This window comes from Rattus norvegicus, chromosome 6 (genome assembly GCF_021556685.1).
Source record: "Rattus norvegicus strain SHRSP/BbbUtx chromosome 6, alternate assembly SHRSP_T2T, whole genome shotgun sequence".
NCBI lineage: Eukaryota > Metazoa > Chordata > Mammalia > Rodentia > Muridae > Rattus > Rattus norvegicus.
Window position 1 is genome coordinate 12709164 of NC_141539.1, and position 16932 is coordinate 12726095.

The 16932-nt window shown below is 44.7% G+C and overlaps 1 protein-coding gene and 1 pseudogene across 4 annotated transcripts in view; one reads left to right on the top strand and one right to left on the bottom strand.

Moving 5' to 3' along the window:
- The first annotated feature begins 631 nt into the window (after window positions 1–631).
- The window catches only part of Fbxo11 (F-box protein 11), a 76608-nt gene continuing 60307 nt past the window's right edge, over window positions 632–16932 (top strand). For 2 of the 4 annotated variants that reach the window (XM_087552979.1, XM_087552980.1), the window contains exon 1: window positions 632–1616. In XM_087552979.1, coding sequence (XP_087409105.1) covers window positions 1364–1616 — 253 coding nt within the window. In that variant the 5' untranslated portion in view covers window positions 632–1363. Of the gene's footprint in view, window positions 2001–16932 lie in introns of all 4 variants that reach the window. The other 2 variants (XM_087552981.1, XM_087552983.1) reach the window with 2 other exon arrangements.
- Window positions 14262–14580, bottom strand: Ndufb1-ps3 (NADH:ubiquinone oxidoreductase subunit B1, pseudogene 3; annotated as a pseudogene).

Sequence of the window (16932 nt, forward strand, 5' to 3'; positions counted from 1 at the left end):
CTCTAAATTCAAGTTCTAAACTGAGTCAAAGCAGATTTCTTAAGGTTTGCAAACACCCTCAGCTGGACTAAAGGGCACAGAGCCTGTAGCGCTCCCTACAGCTGAGAGTTAGAACCTACCGAGCACAGAAATCCCGAGTTACCAAAGATTGAGTCCCTCACTCCATGTTCCGTTTAAGAAAACCAGGTGAAGGTTGGGGTGGAGGGAGGCTGAAACGGCAAAATGCAGGATTAATCACTTCTCCCAATTACATCAGCAGCCCCCGCCCTTTCTTCCGAGCACCTCCTCTCCTAGAATCTTCGCTACGTACTGCCGCTCCTTCGCCTACCCCGAGCTCCATTATAGGCCCTGATACCTCCCCATTATCACCCGCCCTGCCACACTCCCCCTTTCCTCTTTCCTCCTCCTCCGCCGAGGAAGGAGGAAACCCGAGAGAGGAAACAGGGCGTTGGAGGAAGGGCTTCGCGATAAGAGAGGAGGCCCCATTGGCTCCGAGACTGTACGAGCGCTTCCCATTGGTCAGGTCCGGCCGGAATCCACGCCCCCTCTGTCCCCGCCCCCGCCCCTCCCCCGCCGTCCCGCGGCCCTCCCCCGCGCCCCTGGCCAGCCCCACGGCGGGGAGGGACCGACTGGGCTAGAGTGGAGGCTCCGGCGGTGTCAATGGCTCCTCCTGCCACCGAGCAGCAGCAGCGGCGGTGGCGACGCTGGGGCTGAGGAGGAAAGGTTCCTTTAAGGAGGAGGAACGACGACGCCTCTTTTTGCCCCTATCTCCTCCCTTTACACTCATTTCCCCTTCGCCGAGGGGGGGCGGAGGAGAGGGAAGAGGCCGAAGAAAGAGAAAATTCCTCGCAGGGCGCTCTTTCAGGGGGTGTGGGGGGAGGAAGAGGAACGGAGGAGCCGGGCGCCCCCCGCGCGCTCCCGCCCCGCTCGCCCTCTCCGAGATCGCCCGCCCGCCCACTCCCCCCGCCGCCGGAGACGCCGCTCGGGAGTCGGCGGGCCCGGCTCGTCTGCTCGGCCGCCGCCGCCGCGCTTCGCCTCGGGCTCCCCAGGCGGACGGACGCCCTTTCTTTCTTTCTCTTGCCCGGCCCGTCTTTCTGTCTGCGTTCCTCGCGGCCGCCCCGCCCGGCGGCCTCGGCCTTGCCCGTGCGCCAGGCCAGGCCGGCCGGCCTCGCTCGAGCTCCGGTTGTGCCCCGGCCTCCCCGCGGACTCGGGGGCCCACGCCTGGCCCGGGCTCCGGTCCCCGCGTCCCCGGCCGCCCCGCTCCTTCCCTCTCCCCACCCCCTTCCCCGGCCCCGGAGCTCGCGGTGCTTGGGCGCGTGAGTGTGTGTGTCCCTCCGCCAACGCCGCCACCTCAGCCCGGCAAATGAACTCCGTCCGAGCCGCCAACCGGAGACCCAGGCGAGTGTCGCGGCCGCGCCCGGTGCAGCAGCAACAGCAGCAGCAGCCCCCGCAGCAGCCGCCGCCGCAACCGCCCCAGCAGCAGCAGCAGCCGCCGCAGCCGCCCCAGCAGCAGCAGCAGCAGCAGCAACCCCCGCCGCCTCCGCAGCAGCAGCCCCCGCCGCCGCCACCGCCGCCTCCGCCGCCGCCTCAGGATCGGAACAACGCCGGCGAGAGGGGTAAGGCCGCGTTCGGGGCCGGGCGGGCGGGAGGCCGGGCGGGGGCGGCGGCGGCGGCGGCGGCGCGCCCGGGGTGGGAGACGGAGGCCGAGCGGAGGCGGGTCCCACCGTGCCGCAGTGTTCGCCTGGGCCGGGCCGGGCCGGGCCGGGCCCGGCTTGGCCTGGCCGGCAGGAAAAGCCGCGACTGCGCGATTCGCCCGGGCTGCGGCTCAGGCCGCGCTTTGTTTGGTTTCGGGGCCGGCACCCTCCGTCCCCACCCCTCCTCGGGGCTTCCCGGCTGGCTCACCCACCCCACGGGAGTCTGTTCGCGGCCGGAGGCGGGTAGAGGGTGGGATTTCCCCCCTTTCTGCCGCCTGGCTCGGTCTGGGCTCCCCCTTTCTCGTGGTAGGTGGGGGGACGGCTGGCAGCGAGGGCGGTGAGGCTGGCCGGGGAACTTGTTTTCCCCTTCTCCGTGGGCTGCCCCTTGCCCTGGAGGAGGGGGGAGAGGAGCGCCCGAGTGGTCCGCGGCGCTGGCTAGGGAACTTGTGTGCCCCCCGCCGGGTCACGGGGCAGGGGGAGCAGCGGTCCCTCTCCCGACCCTTTTGCTGCGCAGTTTCCCTTTAGTTACAGAACCCCGGGGAAGAACCCGTTAAATCAAAACCTTTAAATAAATAAATATAGAAGCTATCGGCCATTTCCAGCCCCCTCCCTCATGTGCAGTGCAGTTACCCTTCCGCTGTGTCGTCCCCCCTCTCTCCTCCCCACTACGCAACGGTACTCTCCTCTATGTCTGGGTGGGTTTGAGCACCCCTGCTGTAGAACGGGCCCCTTGGGATTGTGTGTGTATCTGTATGTAGACGAGCGCGCGCGCGCACGCGTGTGTGTGTGTGTGTGTGTGTGTGTGTGTGTGTGTGTGTGTGTGTTGTGACCAAGGCCTAGTGAAATGTGTCATTTGGACCCAACTGTGCTGCGCTGTCTGGTAACCATTGTCTAAGGGCTGAGGCTCCCTGGGGTTGGATTCTTGCTTTGGCAAAAATAAACGTTCGGTTTTGCTTAGATGATGTGGTTCTGAGGAGACGTTTGCGAGATGAGAGTGTTGCACCTTGATCGCCAAACATAACTAGTCTCTTTATTAATGAGCTGCTTGCAGCGGGGTGGAAGTCTGCACGGTATTTTGTGTATGGTTGTTTTAAGGAGGAGAATTGTTAGGAGACATTTTTGCGTGTTTTGGTTGGAGGATTATAAGGTTAATTTTTACATGCGTTGCTTGGTTGTCACACCTCCTTTGGTTAAGGAGACTGCGTTTAAATGTATTTTAAAAAATGTACATTCTTTCTTTAACTGTTTCATTGTATTTGATCAAAATATTTATCAGATGAAGGAAATAGAAAAAACAGTTTAAAAGGTTTGCATTAGTCACTGTTACAATAGTCTTTGAGAAAGTTGGCTGTATATTCTTTGAGAGATGTTTTGCAACATGGTTGGTAAAATGTTTTAATGATTCTTTGATACATTAACCAATTTTTGACAAATTAAAAAAATTTTCATGTTACCTTTCACTTACATACACCAGAGTTATCCTGTGTTCATTCAGATTATCAGGTCTTGTAGAATTGACCGGAGGGAAAACAGGCAAAATTGAAATGTTAATGAAGTGTGTAGTGTTAAGGATTCTGTCTTCATAGTAAGCCTTTTTAAGATATTCTGATCTGCTAGAAGCAGATCACCAAAAGTGTCAGCCAAACTCAATTCACTCCCATCGTGTATTTTTAAATGTTTATTCTGCATTCCTGTTTACCACTAGCAATAATTCCCACTCTACTTGACATAGACCCTGGGCATTTCCTTCATTTATTCTAAGTTATTAGTTACCAGAGTCTATTCTGCTTGCATCTTAGTCATTGATAGTCATATGCCAGTGTGTCAGTTTTCGTTTTATTGTTCAAAAACTGACAAAGGTGTTCTTGAATTGTGGTTTCCTTATGCACTTTAACCAGTGGTTAGTGATGTGGACCCTAGGGTTGCCGCTCTACAGTAGCAGTAGGAACTGTTCTGGAAGGTCAGTGCTGGCACAGAGGGGATAAGAACTTGCTGATTAGTCTACAGGGAGAATAGTGTGAGTCTTTCAAAAGGCAACTAAATGGCCTTAAAAATGAATAAACATTAAGATGAATTAAGACTAAAATAATGAAAAGTTTGCTAGGTTTGTGGAAAAATAATATTCTTTAAAAGATTAGCATTCTTACCTTTTATATATTGATTAGAGCCACCTAAAAGTAGCTTTTCTCTCAAAAGTTTTAGAGGGTATATGGTATTTTTAGTTAAAGAAAATTATACTAATATTTGTTTATGGGTATACGGCAATGATCTTACAAGGGGGCAGCAAGCTGGTTCATTGGTTAAAAGCACTTGTCACCTGTCACTGAGTATTATATTCCTGAGACCCATATGATGAAAGGAGAGGACCAACTCCTTAGGTGATTTTTCTGACCTTTTTATACACTGCCATACACATACACACATTAAATAAATGAATAATAAAATTTTAAAATATTTTTATAAGGGAATTAAGGAACTAAAACTAATGTGTTTGTGGTTATTTTTTCTTTAAGTCTTGATGAATATGCAATTCCTATACTAGTCTTAGTTAGAGTTATATAATAGTGGTTCAGGTAGTATATCAAATTCAGAGTCACAATTTTTACACAAACTAGTTCAATCTGTGTATAAAATTGACTTATGAAGATGTACTTTAAGCTTTTTAATTGTAGCACAGGTAAAGACTTAATTTTTAAACAATTCTTTCAGATTATTTTTTTAGTTGTCTGTTTAACCATAAGTTAATTAGGATAAAGAGCGCTTGGCAGTGGTATTGAACATTTATCTTCAGGTAACGTGCATTTCTGTTTGTGCACATAACACATTTTTTTCTTCTATTTCTGACTGGGTTTTAAGGTGCATTAGAAACTTGGGTGGGATCTTAGTAGGATTGTATGCCACTTACTTCCCTAGAGGATTCTCTCAGGCTACCTTGGAGAGGGTGTCCAAGTGCTTCTGGGGAAGTTATCATGCAATCTGAGATGGTTTAGAACTGCACACTAACAGGATTTTGGTTTAGTCTGAAAGTTTTTTTTTTTTTTTTTTGTTCTTTTTTTCAGAGCTGGGGACCGAACCCAGGGCCTTGCGCTTCCTAGGCAAGCGCTCTACCACTGAGCTGAATCCCCAACCCCTAGTCTGAAAGTTTTTATTTTGAGATTTCACATATTAAAAACTCAGAGAAAAATAGTGTTTCATGTAGTCACAATTGGATAATATATTCCATGATTTAGTGAAATTGGAAAATATTTGGGGTTGGATTTTGTTTTGTTTATATATTTGATTTACTTACTTATTTAGAGACATGGTCTCATTTTGTAACTCTGACTGGTATGGAGTTCACTATGTAGACCAGGCTGGCCTCCTATTTACAGAGACCCACCTGCTGCTGCTCCTGGAGTGTTGCAGACATGCACTGCCATGCCTGGTTATAGCTTACATTTTAATTTACATATTTATGGGTACTTTGTTTACATGGATATATCATGTAAAGTTAGGATAAGTATGAAATAATCATGTTTCTCCTTGAATATTTATAACTTCTTTCTGATTAAAAACATGCAGAATCCTAGCTTTTTTTTGACGTAATACATTATTGTTTCTACTATAACAGAATACTAGTGCTTAGTTCTTTCTTAACTGTAACAGTGTGCTGGCCCACCTTTCCTCATCCTTCACTCCAACTTTCCTCAACATCTGGTCTCACTAATTAGGTTCCCAGCATCAGTGAGATCAACTTTTGATGTTCCACATATCCATTTGTCTCTCTGTGCTTGGCTTGTTTCACTTAACATCATAAACATGACAGAATTCATTCCTTTTTCTGCCTGGCGAGGGGAGGGGGAATGAATGAGTGAATGAATATGAAAACGTATATTTGTGTGTATATGGGTTATGTACATGTATGAGTGTAGTAGCAAGGACTAAGCCTCTTCCTAGTCCTTAGTTTTTTAAAACAAGATGCCACTACATAGTCCTGGCAGGCTTGGAACTCAGAGGTATCTGCTGCCTCTGGTCTTTGGGATCAAGGGTGTGTACCACCATCCCTGGTTTCTTAGTTACTTTCTGTTGCTGTGATAAGGCATGATAGCCAAGCCAACTTAGAGAAGAAAGAGTTTATTTGGTGCTTACAGTTTCAGAGGGTCAGAGTCTCTGACAGTTATGTGGTAATACACACTGCAGCAGGCAGGTAGACACTAGAGCTGTGAGTAGCTGAGTGCTTTCATCTTGTCAGCAAACACCAGGCAGAGAGGGCCAGCTAGGACTGTGGGATTCTGGAAACCTCAAAGCTGGGGTTCTTGACATGTTTCCTCCAATGAGACCCCACCTCTTAATCCTTCCCACAGTTCTCCCAACAAAGACCAAGCATTCAAACAAGCCTATGGGAAGCTTCCTAATTCAAACCAGCATAACTGGTTAACCAGTTACTTTAGATCTGTGTGTTCATGTGTTTGTGGTATGTGAGGACAGAGGAGTATCATATCACCTGGAGTTAGAAAAACAGGTCTTATATGTGGGAAAGAACATGACTGTTTGAGGTGCTGAAAGTTGTTTTTTTTTTTTTTTTTTAAAGGGTTCGAGGTTTCTGGTTTTTATTTATGTAGTGTATATGAATGCACTGTCACTGTCCTCAGACAACACTAGACAAGGGTTCGAGGTTTCTGGTTTTTATTTATGTAGTGTATATGAATGCACTGTCGCTGTCCTCAGACAACACTAGACAAGGGTTCGAGGTTTCTGGTTTTTATTTATGTAGTGTATATGAATGCACTGTCGCTGTCCTCAGACAACACTGGACAAGGCATCTGATCCCATCACAGATGGTTGTGAGCCACCATGTTGCTGGGGACTGAACCCAGATCCTCTGAGCCATCTCTCTAGCCCGCTGAAAGTTTTTTATATTTATTTATTTTTGTTTTTCTGAGGCAGGGATTCTAACTGCATAGCCCTGGCCAGGAACTCACTCTGCAGAGCAAGCTGGCCCCAAACAGTGCCAACCGCCGTTCCTCCTAGGTGCTGGGATTATGAAGTATTCAAATACTCTAATGCCATCTACTAATAGAGATTGCTATTGATCAGAAATGATTTCATATTACAAAAATTTAGTCTTTGTTGTCATACTTGTAGAATGAAAAGTTCATCTGACTATGGACTTTAGGCATTTTAAAAATTTAACTTGTTAGAATGATGTAGTACATACAGTATTACCTAACATGTCTTTGCTATGGGATACTTAGCTACGACTCCTGTCCTGTGTGCTCGGAGAGTACACCTTCTGTGTGACTGCTGTACTTACAGAATTTTAACTTCACACTCTTCATCCTGCTCAGAAAGAATCTCAATGAATACGAAACTTCTTTTGTGAGGAGTCAGTGCTCTGGACAGTACTCTGCTTTGTTTAGTCTAACCCCGTAATTTTCCCGTGCGGGGTGCTCCTCAGCCCTCCTGTCCTCTCTCTCAAGGGTTTCCCAAGCTTAGAAAATGTTAGTGCTCTGCTGGTGCCGCTTCCAGACTGTCACTGGGGCACTGTTTTTTGTTTTGTTTTGTTTTGTTCTGTTCTTTTTTTCTTTAACACTCCTTGAAATTTTGGGAAAGCCAAGAAAAGGCAAGAACTACCATCCAGTGCTCTCTTAATAGCGAGTGAGGATGCCTTCCATACCTTAGATTTGGCAGACTTCAGACCTTATCCTGGGGTGTCCTGGGGGAGGGGCTACCTCTAAGACCCCTGTACCAAAATCTGGGTCCTAAAGTCCTTTACAAAATTGCACAGTACAGAATCTGCATGTAAATTGTACATATCCTGCCATAGACAATAAATGATCTCCAAATTACTAGTAATAGTGCAAGTGGTGTGCAACTTGTAACACTGTCGTAGGGGAATAATAAGGAAAGGGCTCACATACAGAACAGGTTTTCTGTCTGCCCTGTTTTGAGATAGGGTCTCTATTATGTAGCTCTGGCTAACATGGACTTATGTAGGCTTGTCATTTGGGAACTTAAGCATTTTTTTCTTAATGCTTAAGCTCTTTTTTCTTAATGCTTAAGTCCTTGCATGGCAGTGTATGCCTTTAATGCTCAGGAAGCTGAGGCAGGATGATCTCAGGGCTCTAGGTTAGCCAGGGTTGTAGTGAGACCTTGTCTTAAAAAAAAAAAAAAAAAAAAAAAAAAAAAAAAAAAGGGAAGGGAAGGGAAATAACCAGCTTCTGGGTTATTTCAGTGTAAGAGTGCTTGACTTCCTGTTTCTCTGTTACTAATAAGGGACTCTTATTTTGTATAGACCCTATCTCTGAAGCATTCTGATTTTCACTTATTTAAAAAATAAGCTTGAATTTAGCTTCCAAATAATGCAGATTGGTCCTCCCCAGATTGCATTTGAACAAAGTCATGGACACACAAATATGTGCCAGATAGGCAGTATAACGTGAAGACCCTAGCTGTCAACAAGGCAAGCCAATGTGATGCTGTACTTGAAGAGCACCCAGATGATACAGAAATTTAAGAATGGAAGGATGCAGACTAATAGCATCTGATAATTGCTAGTAATGACAGCTCTTGGAACTTAAAAAAATAAAAAAGAGAGGTTCTGCTCAGTTGTACCCCAAATTAAACCCAGGGAAGTAAGTGCCCATGAGATCTTAAAGACTGGAAGATCCAAATGTTTTGATCTAGATGACTTGGAATGGAACAACATTTTTATGTATTTTTACATGTGTTTTGCTTACATGTATGCATGTGCATGCTTGGTTCTCAGGAAGGTCAGAAGAGAGGGCATTGGATCTCCTGGAATTGAAGATAAAGTTGGTTGTGGACAACAGTGTGGGTGCTGGGAATTGAACTGGGTCCCCTGCAAGAGCAGTCGGTGCTCTAACCACTGAGCCCTCTCTCCAGCCCCAGTAACACTGATTTCTAATTGTAAATACATACATGTGTGTGCACGTAAGAGGTTTGGGTCCCTTTAGGTGGATTTCACGCACGGTCAGTTGTAAGTGCTTTAACCACTGAGTTACCTCAAGTAGGAAACAAGAAATAGGTACTAATCAACAGACATCAACTCTCCACTTTCATAATGTCATTTAATTATTCAGCAAGTCAGGAAAAGTACATTTTATTATTTGTTTTCAACAAAACCACCAAGGATCTCAGTTTCTATGCACAAAAAGTAGTGAAAAATCCTATTTAAATTGACTTCTGTCACTGACTCCATAGAGAGGAGGTAGAACCTGTGTGGTGGAATGTCTGCAGCGTCATGCCCAGAGTTGGGATTAGCCTAGCCTGTGCAGCAGATAATCAGCTTTTGGAGGTGGGTGCAATGACTCTTGTGACTTGTTAGGAAGCCTCTGCTCTGACACCATAGTGGTTTTGTTTTCCTAACGTGTTGATAACAACACTAGTAACTTGTACTTACCTTATAACTTAAGAGTAAAGGATGGGGGTTGGGGATTTAGCTCAGTGGCCATGGGTTCGGTCCCCAGCTCCGAAAAAAAGAAAAAGAAAAAAGAAAAAAGAAAGAAAAAGAGTAAAGGATGGTAAGCCATTAGTTCTCATAGGTGAAAGATAATATTGTAGGTACAAATAATTATTGAATATCACAGTTTTTATTATCTTATGTGTATGAAAGTTTTGCCCTCATGTATGTGTCTGCACCTTGTGTGTGCCTCTGAGTGCTTATGAGCACTCTAACCCAGGCCTTGTGGAAGAACGGACCATTATCTAACTAAACGTTTGAGGAGTAGAACTAAAGCTGAGAACTTTTTCTTTAAATTATTTTTCAATAATAATGTTACCTTTGTTTTACTTGGACCAACACTATTTCAGATGGTTGAGTTGGATTGTGGCAGAATCTATGTTGAAGGTTTTTCTTTGGTCTGGAATTAACTGGCCATCAGTGTGGGTTCAACCTTTTGGTGTCAATATCTGTAACAGTCTTGATTTGAAGTGTATTAGTCTTTGCCAGTTTGCCAACTCTACTTGGGTGTAGATGCTTGCTTGGTGTTCAGGTTATGAGAATGTATTTTATGCCTAAAAATTGATTTTATATCTTGTACCCATACTCTATAATATATAGTGCATACACATAGGAGCATGTTGTTTTTCGGGTTCAGTTCCCAGTGTGCACATAGGCACACATACACAGTGGTTCACTACTGTCTGAACTCAATACATGCAGGCAACATGCAGGAAAAGTACTAGTACACATAAAAAGTTGATTTTTATTTTATGTGTATGAGGGTTTACCTGCTTGCATGTGTGTGTACCATCTGCGTACATGTTTCCCATGGAGGCCAGAAGAGGGTATTGGATCACCTGAAACTGGAGTTTCAAGCTGTCATGTTGTACGAGGAACTGAACCTTGACCCTTTAAAAGAGCAACAAGTGTTCTTAACAGCTGAGCCATCTCATTTGCTAAGTTTATTTCTTCTCATGTAACTGGTCACACACCTTTCTGAAAAAGAGAGAGAAAACAAAATGTAAGGCCCACTTTAAAGGTAAGGCTAAGCCGGGTGTGGTGGGGCACACGCAGGAGGCAGGAGCAGACTGATCTCTTGAGTTTGGGCCAGCCTGGGCTACAGAGTGAGTGTGAGGACAGCCAGGGCTACACAGAGAAACCCTGTCTCCCAAAAATGGGAAGAAGAGGAAAGATGAGGTTGACCTAGTGAATGAGGAGTAGGAGTTTATACTTTCCAGCTAAGAAAGATCAAAGACCTTTAAATGTTGTAACAAAGTGATTGTCTAGTATAAGAAATTGTGTAAACGTTTATGGTGTATTCTGTCATAGCCACTAAGTTACAGTTCATAGCTCTGTGGATGACTGATGGTGGCTGAGGGCATCCCATTTTTAAGAACTTGAGTGCTGGGTACTTTAATATTTTTGGCTCAGGTTATAAGCAGAAAGTGAAATTGGGTGATCTGGGGGCGGGGAAAGAAGAAAAGTTTTTTTGCAAACAGCACATTCCTTTTCCTTTTTTTTTTTTTTTTTTTTTTTTGGTTCTTTTTTTCGGAGCTGGGGACCGAACCCACTTGTGCTTCCTAGGTAAGCGCTCTACCACTGAACTAAATCCCCAGCCCCACATTCCTTTTCCTAATGTACTTCAGACCTCCATCTTCTTAGGGTTTTCTTCCCTCTCTGAGTTTGGTTTGGGGATTAGGATTGAAGTAGATTTGGAATAGGTTGGAGTGTATAGAACATATGTGTGAGTCATTGGAATCAGTAAAGGACGTACTGATTAGAAAGTTCATACAGTCTGTTTTTGTTAAATCAGGTTTGCAATCAAAGTATGCGTGGAACTGTGTAACCAACACATAGACATGCATATTGTTGGCCACCGGGGAAGTCCTTTGAAGACTTCTGTTACCACTCTCAGCACTTTTCTCCAGTCCTTTGGCTAGTAGCACATGTTTTTAACTTTATGGAAATAAAGCCACCCTGTGCACTCCTGTGTTCCTTTCTACTTGCCTTAAGTATTTGTGGCCTTCATCCATATTAGTGGTTTATAGCATGGCTTATATTTTCTTACATAATATTACAGTTGAACCTCGGGACACCTCTAATCTTGTATCCCCTAGGATACAGATGTTCCCTGAGAACGACAGGCAAATAAGGAACTGTTTGCTTGAAGTAGATGGCATGGTAGCTGAAGGAGGCAGAGTTTGTAATTTTAAGTCTGCTCTTAATCTTTGCCAGTGTTGAGGTTGTCTTTCCTGTCTACAAAAGCAGGTTAGAGATGATTGCTACCTTCCTTTCCTTATCTTGTCTTTTGATCTGTAGACTAGGCTGGCCTTGAACTCAGAGATCTACCTGCTTCTGCCTCCTGAGTATTGGGATTAAAGGTGTTCACTACCACCATCACCACAATGCAACCTAACAGTTAAATTTCAGGGTTTTTGTATGGACATTCTGCCCCTAAGCACCTGCCACAGAGTTAAATACCTTTTTTCTATTATACTTTTCTTGCCCTTATCTAGGAATTAAAGGCAGGAAGATGGATTTAAATTAAATCGTATGTTGCTCCAAAGATAAAACCACACTGGAAGGTCCTCGTGTATGAAATGGTGACTTAACTCCCAGGGAGCCTTTATGGAGCTTTCTGATCTCATAGGAACCTGTACCCTTTCTAGTTATTGATTTGAAATTTTATCTGGAATCTCTGAGAATTGAAAAACTAAGCTGGGAAAAACTGGGTGTGAGGACCTTGAATGAAACATTACAAGTCTGATTTTAGCTGGCTAGAAAAGTTGACATAGCCGTTTACCTATTGTATGCATGCTTTAGCAAAGACACAGAAATTGGAAGCCTGCCTTCCTGGGTGGGTAAATGAAGAACGTTAGGATGGTAGAAGTGAAATGATTTTTGTTGACTCTTTTATTTGTTTTTCAAGTGTGTGCGTCTGACATTGGTTTTGCCATCAGATATGCGGCAAGGACAGAAGACTTGCAGGACTGCATCGACCTAGCAACTGCGTGGCCCAGACACTGAAAGGGTGGCCTATGGGATGGGTGTTATTAAAAATGGGCAAAGGACTTGAGAGATTTCTCCAGAGAAGACAAATTAGCAAGCAAATATGTGAAAAAAGACTTGATGTCTCTTACCATCAGGGAAACTTAAGATATTTCCTCACCTCCCCTATAGTACGTACTATTTAAAACAACAACAGCAAAAACTGGTGGCGGTGGTGCCATGGGTAAGAGTGCTCTTACTCTTTTCCAAAGGATCCAGCCTAACCTTCCTGTCACTCAGGTGGTAAGAGACAAACTGCCACCCCAGTCCCAGCTTATCTGATACTCCCCTGTCTCTGGGGACTCCTGCATGCACGTGTACACATAAACTCATGCATGCTTACTTTACACTTGTACACTTTATAAAAGAAAGACAGACAAGGCTAGGAATGTAAATCAGTGGTAGAGCACTTGCTAGCCTGTGCAAGCCCTGTATTCAGTGCTTAGCACCTCACGCCCTAAACAAGTATTTGTGGGGAGCGGGAGGATGTAAGGGCAGATTGTAGCTACTTTTCTTAGAATGTAGACGGTGGAGTTCCTGTAGACAACAGATTGGAGGTTTCTAAAGAGTGGAACAGTATATTACCCAGTGTCTAGTTAGGGTTTACTGCTGTGAACAGACACCATGACCAAGGCAACTCTTATAAGAACAACATTTAATTAGGGCTGGCTTACAGTGTCAGAAAGTTCAGTCCATTGTCATCAGGGTGGGAGCATGGCAGCATCCAGGGAGCCATGGTGCAGGAGAAGCTGAGAGTTCTACATCTTCATCTCAAGGATGCAACCAGAATACTGATATTCCAGGCAGCTAGGGGGAGGGTCTTAAGCCTGCTCTTACAATTGACACATCTACTCCAGCAAGACCACACCTTCTAATAGTGCCAATCCCTGGCCCCCATAGGCTTGTTCAAACACATGAGTCTATGGAGCCATATCTAGTCATAGTATAATTAAAAGAACATGTCCAACCTACAAAGCCCCTACAGTCCATAGCAATCTCAACAGTGCAGTATTAAAAATCTACAGTTAAACGTCTCTTCTGAAACTCATCCAATCACTTACTTGTATTCCCCAAAGCAAAATATGAAACCAGCTGGGCAAACTCCAAACTCTGCATCTCCATGTCTGATGTCAAAGTGGTCCTCAGATCTCTAACTTCTTTTTCATCTTTGTTGACTGCAACAAACTTCTTTTCCTGAGCTGGTTCCACTCCCTGTTAAAGCAGCATTCCTTAGCAGACATCCTATGGCTCTGGCATCTCATAAAAAACCTTGGGATCTTCAAGGCAACTTCAATGTCACAGCTTGTTTCAATGTCTAGGATCCACACATGATCTTCTGGGCTCCTCCAAATGGCTGGCATTACTTCTCCAGCTCTGCCCTCTTAGCACTCAGGTTGATCCACTCCACTGCTGCTGCTGTTCTTGGTGATCGTCCCACGGTCCTGGCATCTCCAATACACTGGGGTCTTCTGTAGCAACTATGCTTCCCCGATAGTCTGTCATAGGCTCTCTTCATGGTGCCAGGCCTCAGCTCCTTTACATGACACCTTCAGTCTTGAGCCCTCAAATGCAACTGAGGCTGCACCTTCACCAATGGCCTTCCATGGCCTCTCACAGTGCCCAGCCTCAGCTGCTCTCCATGACCCCTTCATGCCTTCAAAACCAGACCACCCGGGTGACTCTTACAGCTGCAGCATGAGGTACAACCTTGGCTACCTCTGGAACACAGCTTCTTTGTGATCTCAGAAAACACTTCCAGAAGATTTCACCTCAGTGATGCTGGTCTCTTCTTAATCACTGCTAATTTCTTGGCTCCAGCTCACCAGCATCAATTGTCCCAGTCGTCCCTTCTATTGAGGACTCTCAAGTCAGAGCCATGTTGGCCAAAGCTGCCAAGTTCTGCTGCTTGCTGGGACTAGAACATGGCCCCTTGTTCTATACATTACCACCAGCTTTCTGTTTTCTTTCTTTTTTTTTTTTTTTTTTTTTCCTTTTTCTCGGAGCTGGGGACCGAACCCAGGGCCTTGCGCTTCCTAGGCAAGCGCTCTACCACTGAGCTAAATCCCCAACCCCCCTTTTTTTTTCTAATTAAATAATAAACTTTTTTATTTCTCCAATAACTTTTAAAATGTGAACATTCTGTGATTTAATCCGTTTTTACTTCCAAGTAACTTCTTCATTGGGCCTCAGTTCCCTTTGAAATAGCATACTCTTATTCCGGAAGACAGTGAGCTTTTCATCATCCTTCCTGTCTAGATAATATCCAAAGGCGAATCCCATAGGGACGAGTATATATGAACCCAGTGCTCACGCACAAGCTGGAGTAAGGTCATCTTGACTGCTTCAGCCCGGTGTCAAGCGCGACCAAGGACAGCCGCAGGGAGCTAGGCCACTGGCAACGGCGGAAGCCAAGCCGTGACCCAAGGAGCTACCACTCGCCGCGCCTGCCCTGAGGAGAGGGGTGGCGACGGCCAATCGATGCCTCTCTCTCCCTTCTCACGAGTGAGTCCTCTACATTTTGAGCTTTAAATATCGTGATAGGTTCTGGTTAAAACTTGGATCCAAGCTGACAAGGTTTGCGAGCTTGGCGCCATCCCAGCTTTCTGTTTTCTAATTCCTTCACTGCCTAAGCTTAGATGTCCTGGAACTTGCTCTGTAGACTTGACCTTTTTTTTTTTTTTATTTAACTCAAAGATCCACGAGCCTATTTCCTAAGCACTGGGATTAAAAGTGTGGTCGGTCTACCAAGCCTGGATTTAATTTTTTTGACCTAGGCCTTCACCAAAGCCTCTAAGCCCCTTGAACTCTTAGATCTGCTTGCCTTTGCCTGGTGGGATTGAAGGTGTGTACCACCATGCCTGGATCTAAATATAGCTGGGTAGGATCTTTCCCCAAAGTCCCACTTCCTTAATTTGTTATCTCCTTGAACGCAGGATTCAGCTCCATGTCACTCCTGGTGCCCCTTTAATACTCACATCGTATAGTTTATATTTTTTCCTTTTCCGGCTTGCTACACTTGTTTAAAATGTTCTTCACGAGACTTAACCAGATAACAAATCCTATGATGGCATTTCTGAGGTTTCCTTTGTCAGTGCAATTAATCAGAGTCTCTTCATCTCAGCCTCAGGCAGACTCTAGCCTGTGGCAAAAAGTAGCCACAGTTTTCACCTAAATACCACAAAAATAGTCTCTAGGCAACATATTGAAATTCTCTAGGGAAACCTAGGCCACGTCCACACAATTCAGATCACTCTCAGCACCATTCTCTTCCATAGTCCTACTGTGATAGCCCTTTAAGCCCCACTTAAAGCATTCCATGACTTTCCAGGTCCAAAGTCCCCAAGTCCACATTCTTCTAAACAAAAGCGTGGTCAGGCTTATCACAGCAAAACCCCCGTCCCTGGTACCGACTCTTGTCTTAGGGTTTTAGTGCTGTGAACAGACAAATGCAAATTACCACGTTTAATTGCGCTGGCTTACAGGTTCAGAGGTTCAGTCATCATCATCAAAGTGGGATCAGGGCAGCATCCAGGCAGGCATGGTGCAGGCAGAACTAAGAGTTCTACATCTTCTGAAGGCTACTAGTGGAAGACTGACTTCTAGACAGCTAGTGGGAGGGTCTTAAGCCTAATAGGGCCACACCTAATAGTGCCACTCCCCTGGGCTGAGCATATACAAACCATCACACCTAGAAATTCTATTTCCAGTTATTGACCCAGAAGAGAGTTGAAACCAATAATTCTACTGAAAGTTAAACCCAGTCAGCCCTTTCCAACTGAGGTATAGTCTCAGACACAGAAAGTTGTATCTTGAAAAGTTGCTGACCCTCTCATGTTCATAGCTGTAACTATCCATAGTAAGTCATAAAAAATAATTGACTTTTATTGACAAATGAATAGATAAACAGTGTATACACACACTTATACAGGAATGTTATTCAACCTTTAAAAATATTTCAGTATGCAATGACATTGATGTGGGAACATTATATTAAATAAAATAAGCCAGTCTTTGAAAGCTAAGTACTGTCTAATTTCATTTATAAGAAGTATCTAAAATATTTTCCTAGATTCAAAGAGTCTTGGATGGGCTTGCCAGAAATGGCGAGTCTTATATTTCTGGGTCTGACCTTGAAACTCCCTTTCTAGACCATGCTGGCCTAGAACTCAAAAGATACTTCTGTCTTTATGCCTTTATAAAGTGCTGAGATTAGAAGTGTGTTCCATCGCACCTGGCCCGAGTTTTTGACTATGATACGAGGTTACACTACTTGGTTAATGGTGCAATCCTCAATGTAATTCTTTTTAGATAGAAGAAAGTACACTTTATTATCAACAGTTTTGGTATAACCACAGTAACTTCACAGCTACAATTGGCTAAAGTTATTGAGACCTAGTTCAGCACTTAAAGATTAAATACCTGGACAGGCAACTCTTTCTGAAGTAAACTAGTGAGTGTAGCATAGACTGTGACAGCAAATAGACAGAAACTTGGTGTCTAAGTGAGTTTGAAAGGAAAATTCATTTTTGTTAAAATAATCAGCTCTTAAATTCCCGTGGTACAGATTGAAGGCTGTTTGGTGCTTTTCATAAAACTGGATTTGGCTCTAGAGAAAATAATGACTACTGGATCATGAGGTGTTGAAAGAATTGATAAAAGGAATCGTTCCATCAGTATTAAAAAGATTTGTATATGGTGTGTGTGTGTAGATGATGTGTCAGGTGGTTAGAGAACAGTCTCCAATAG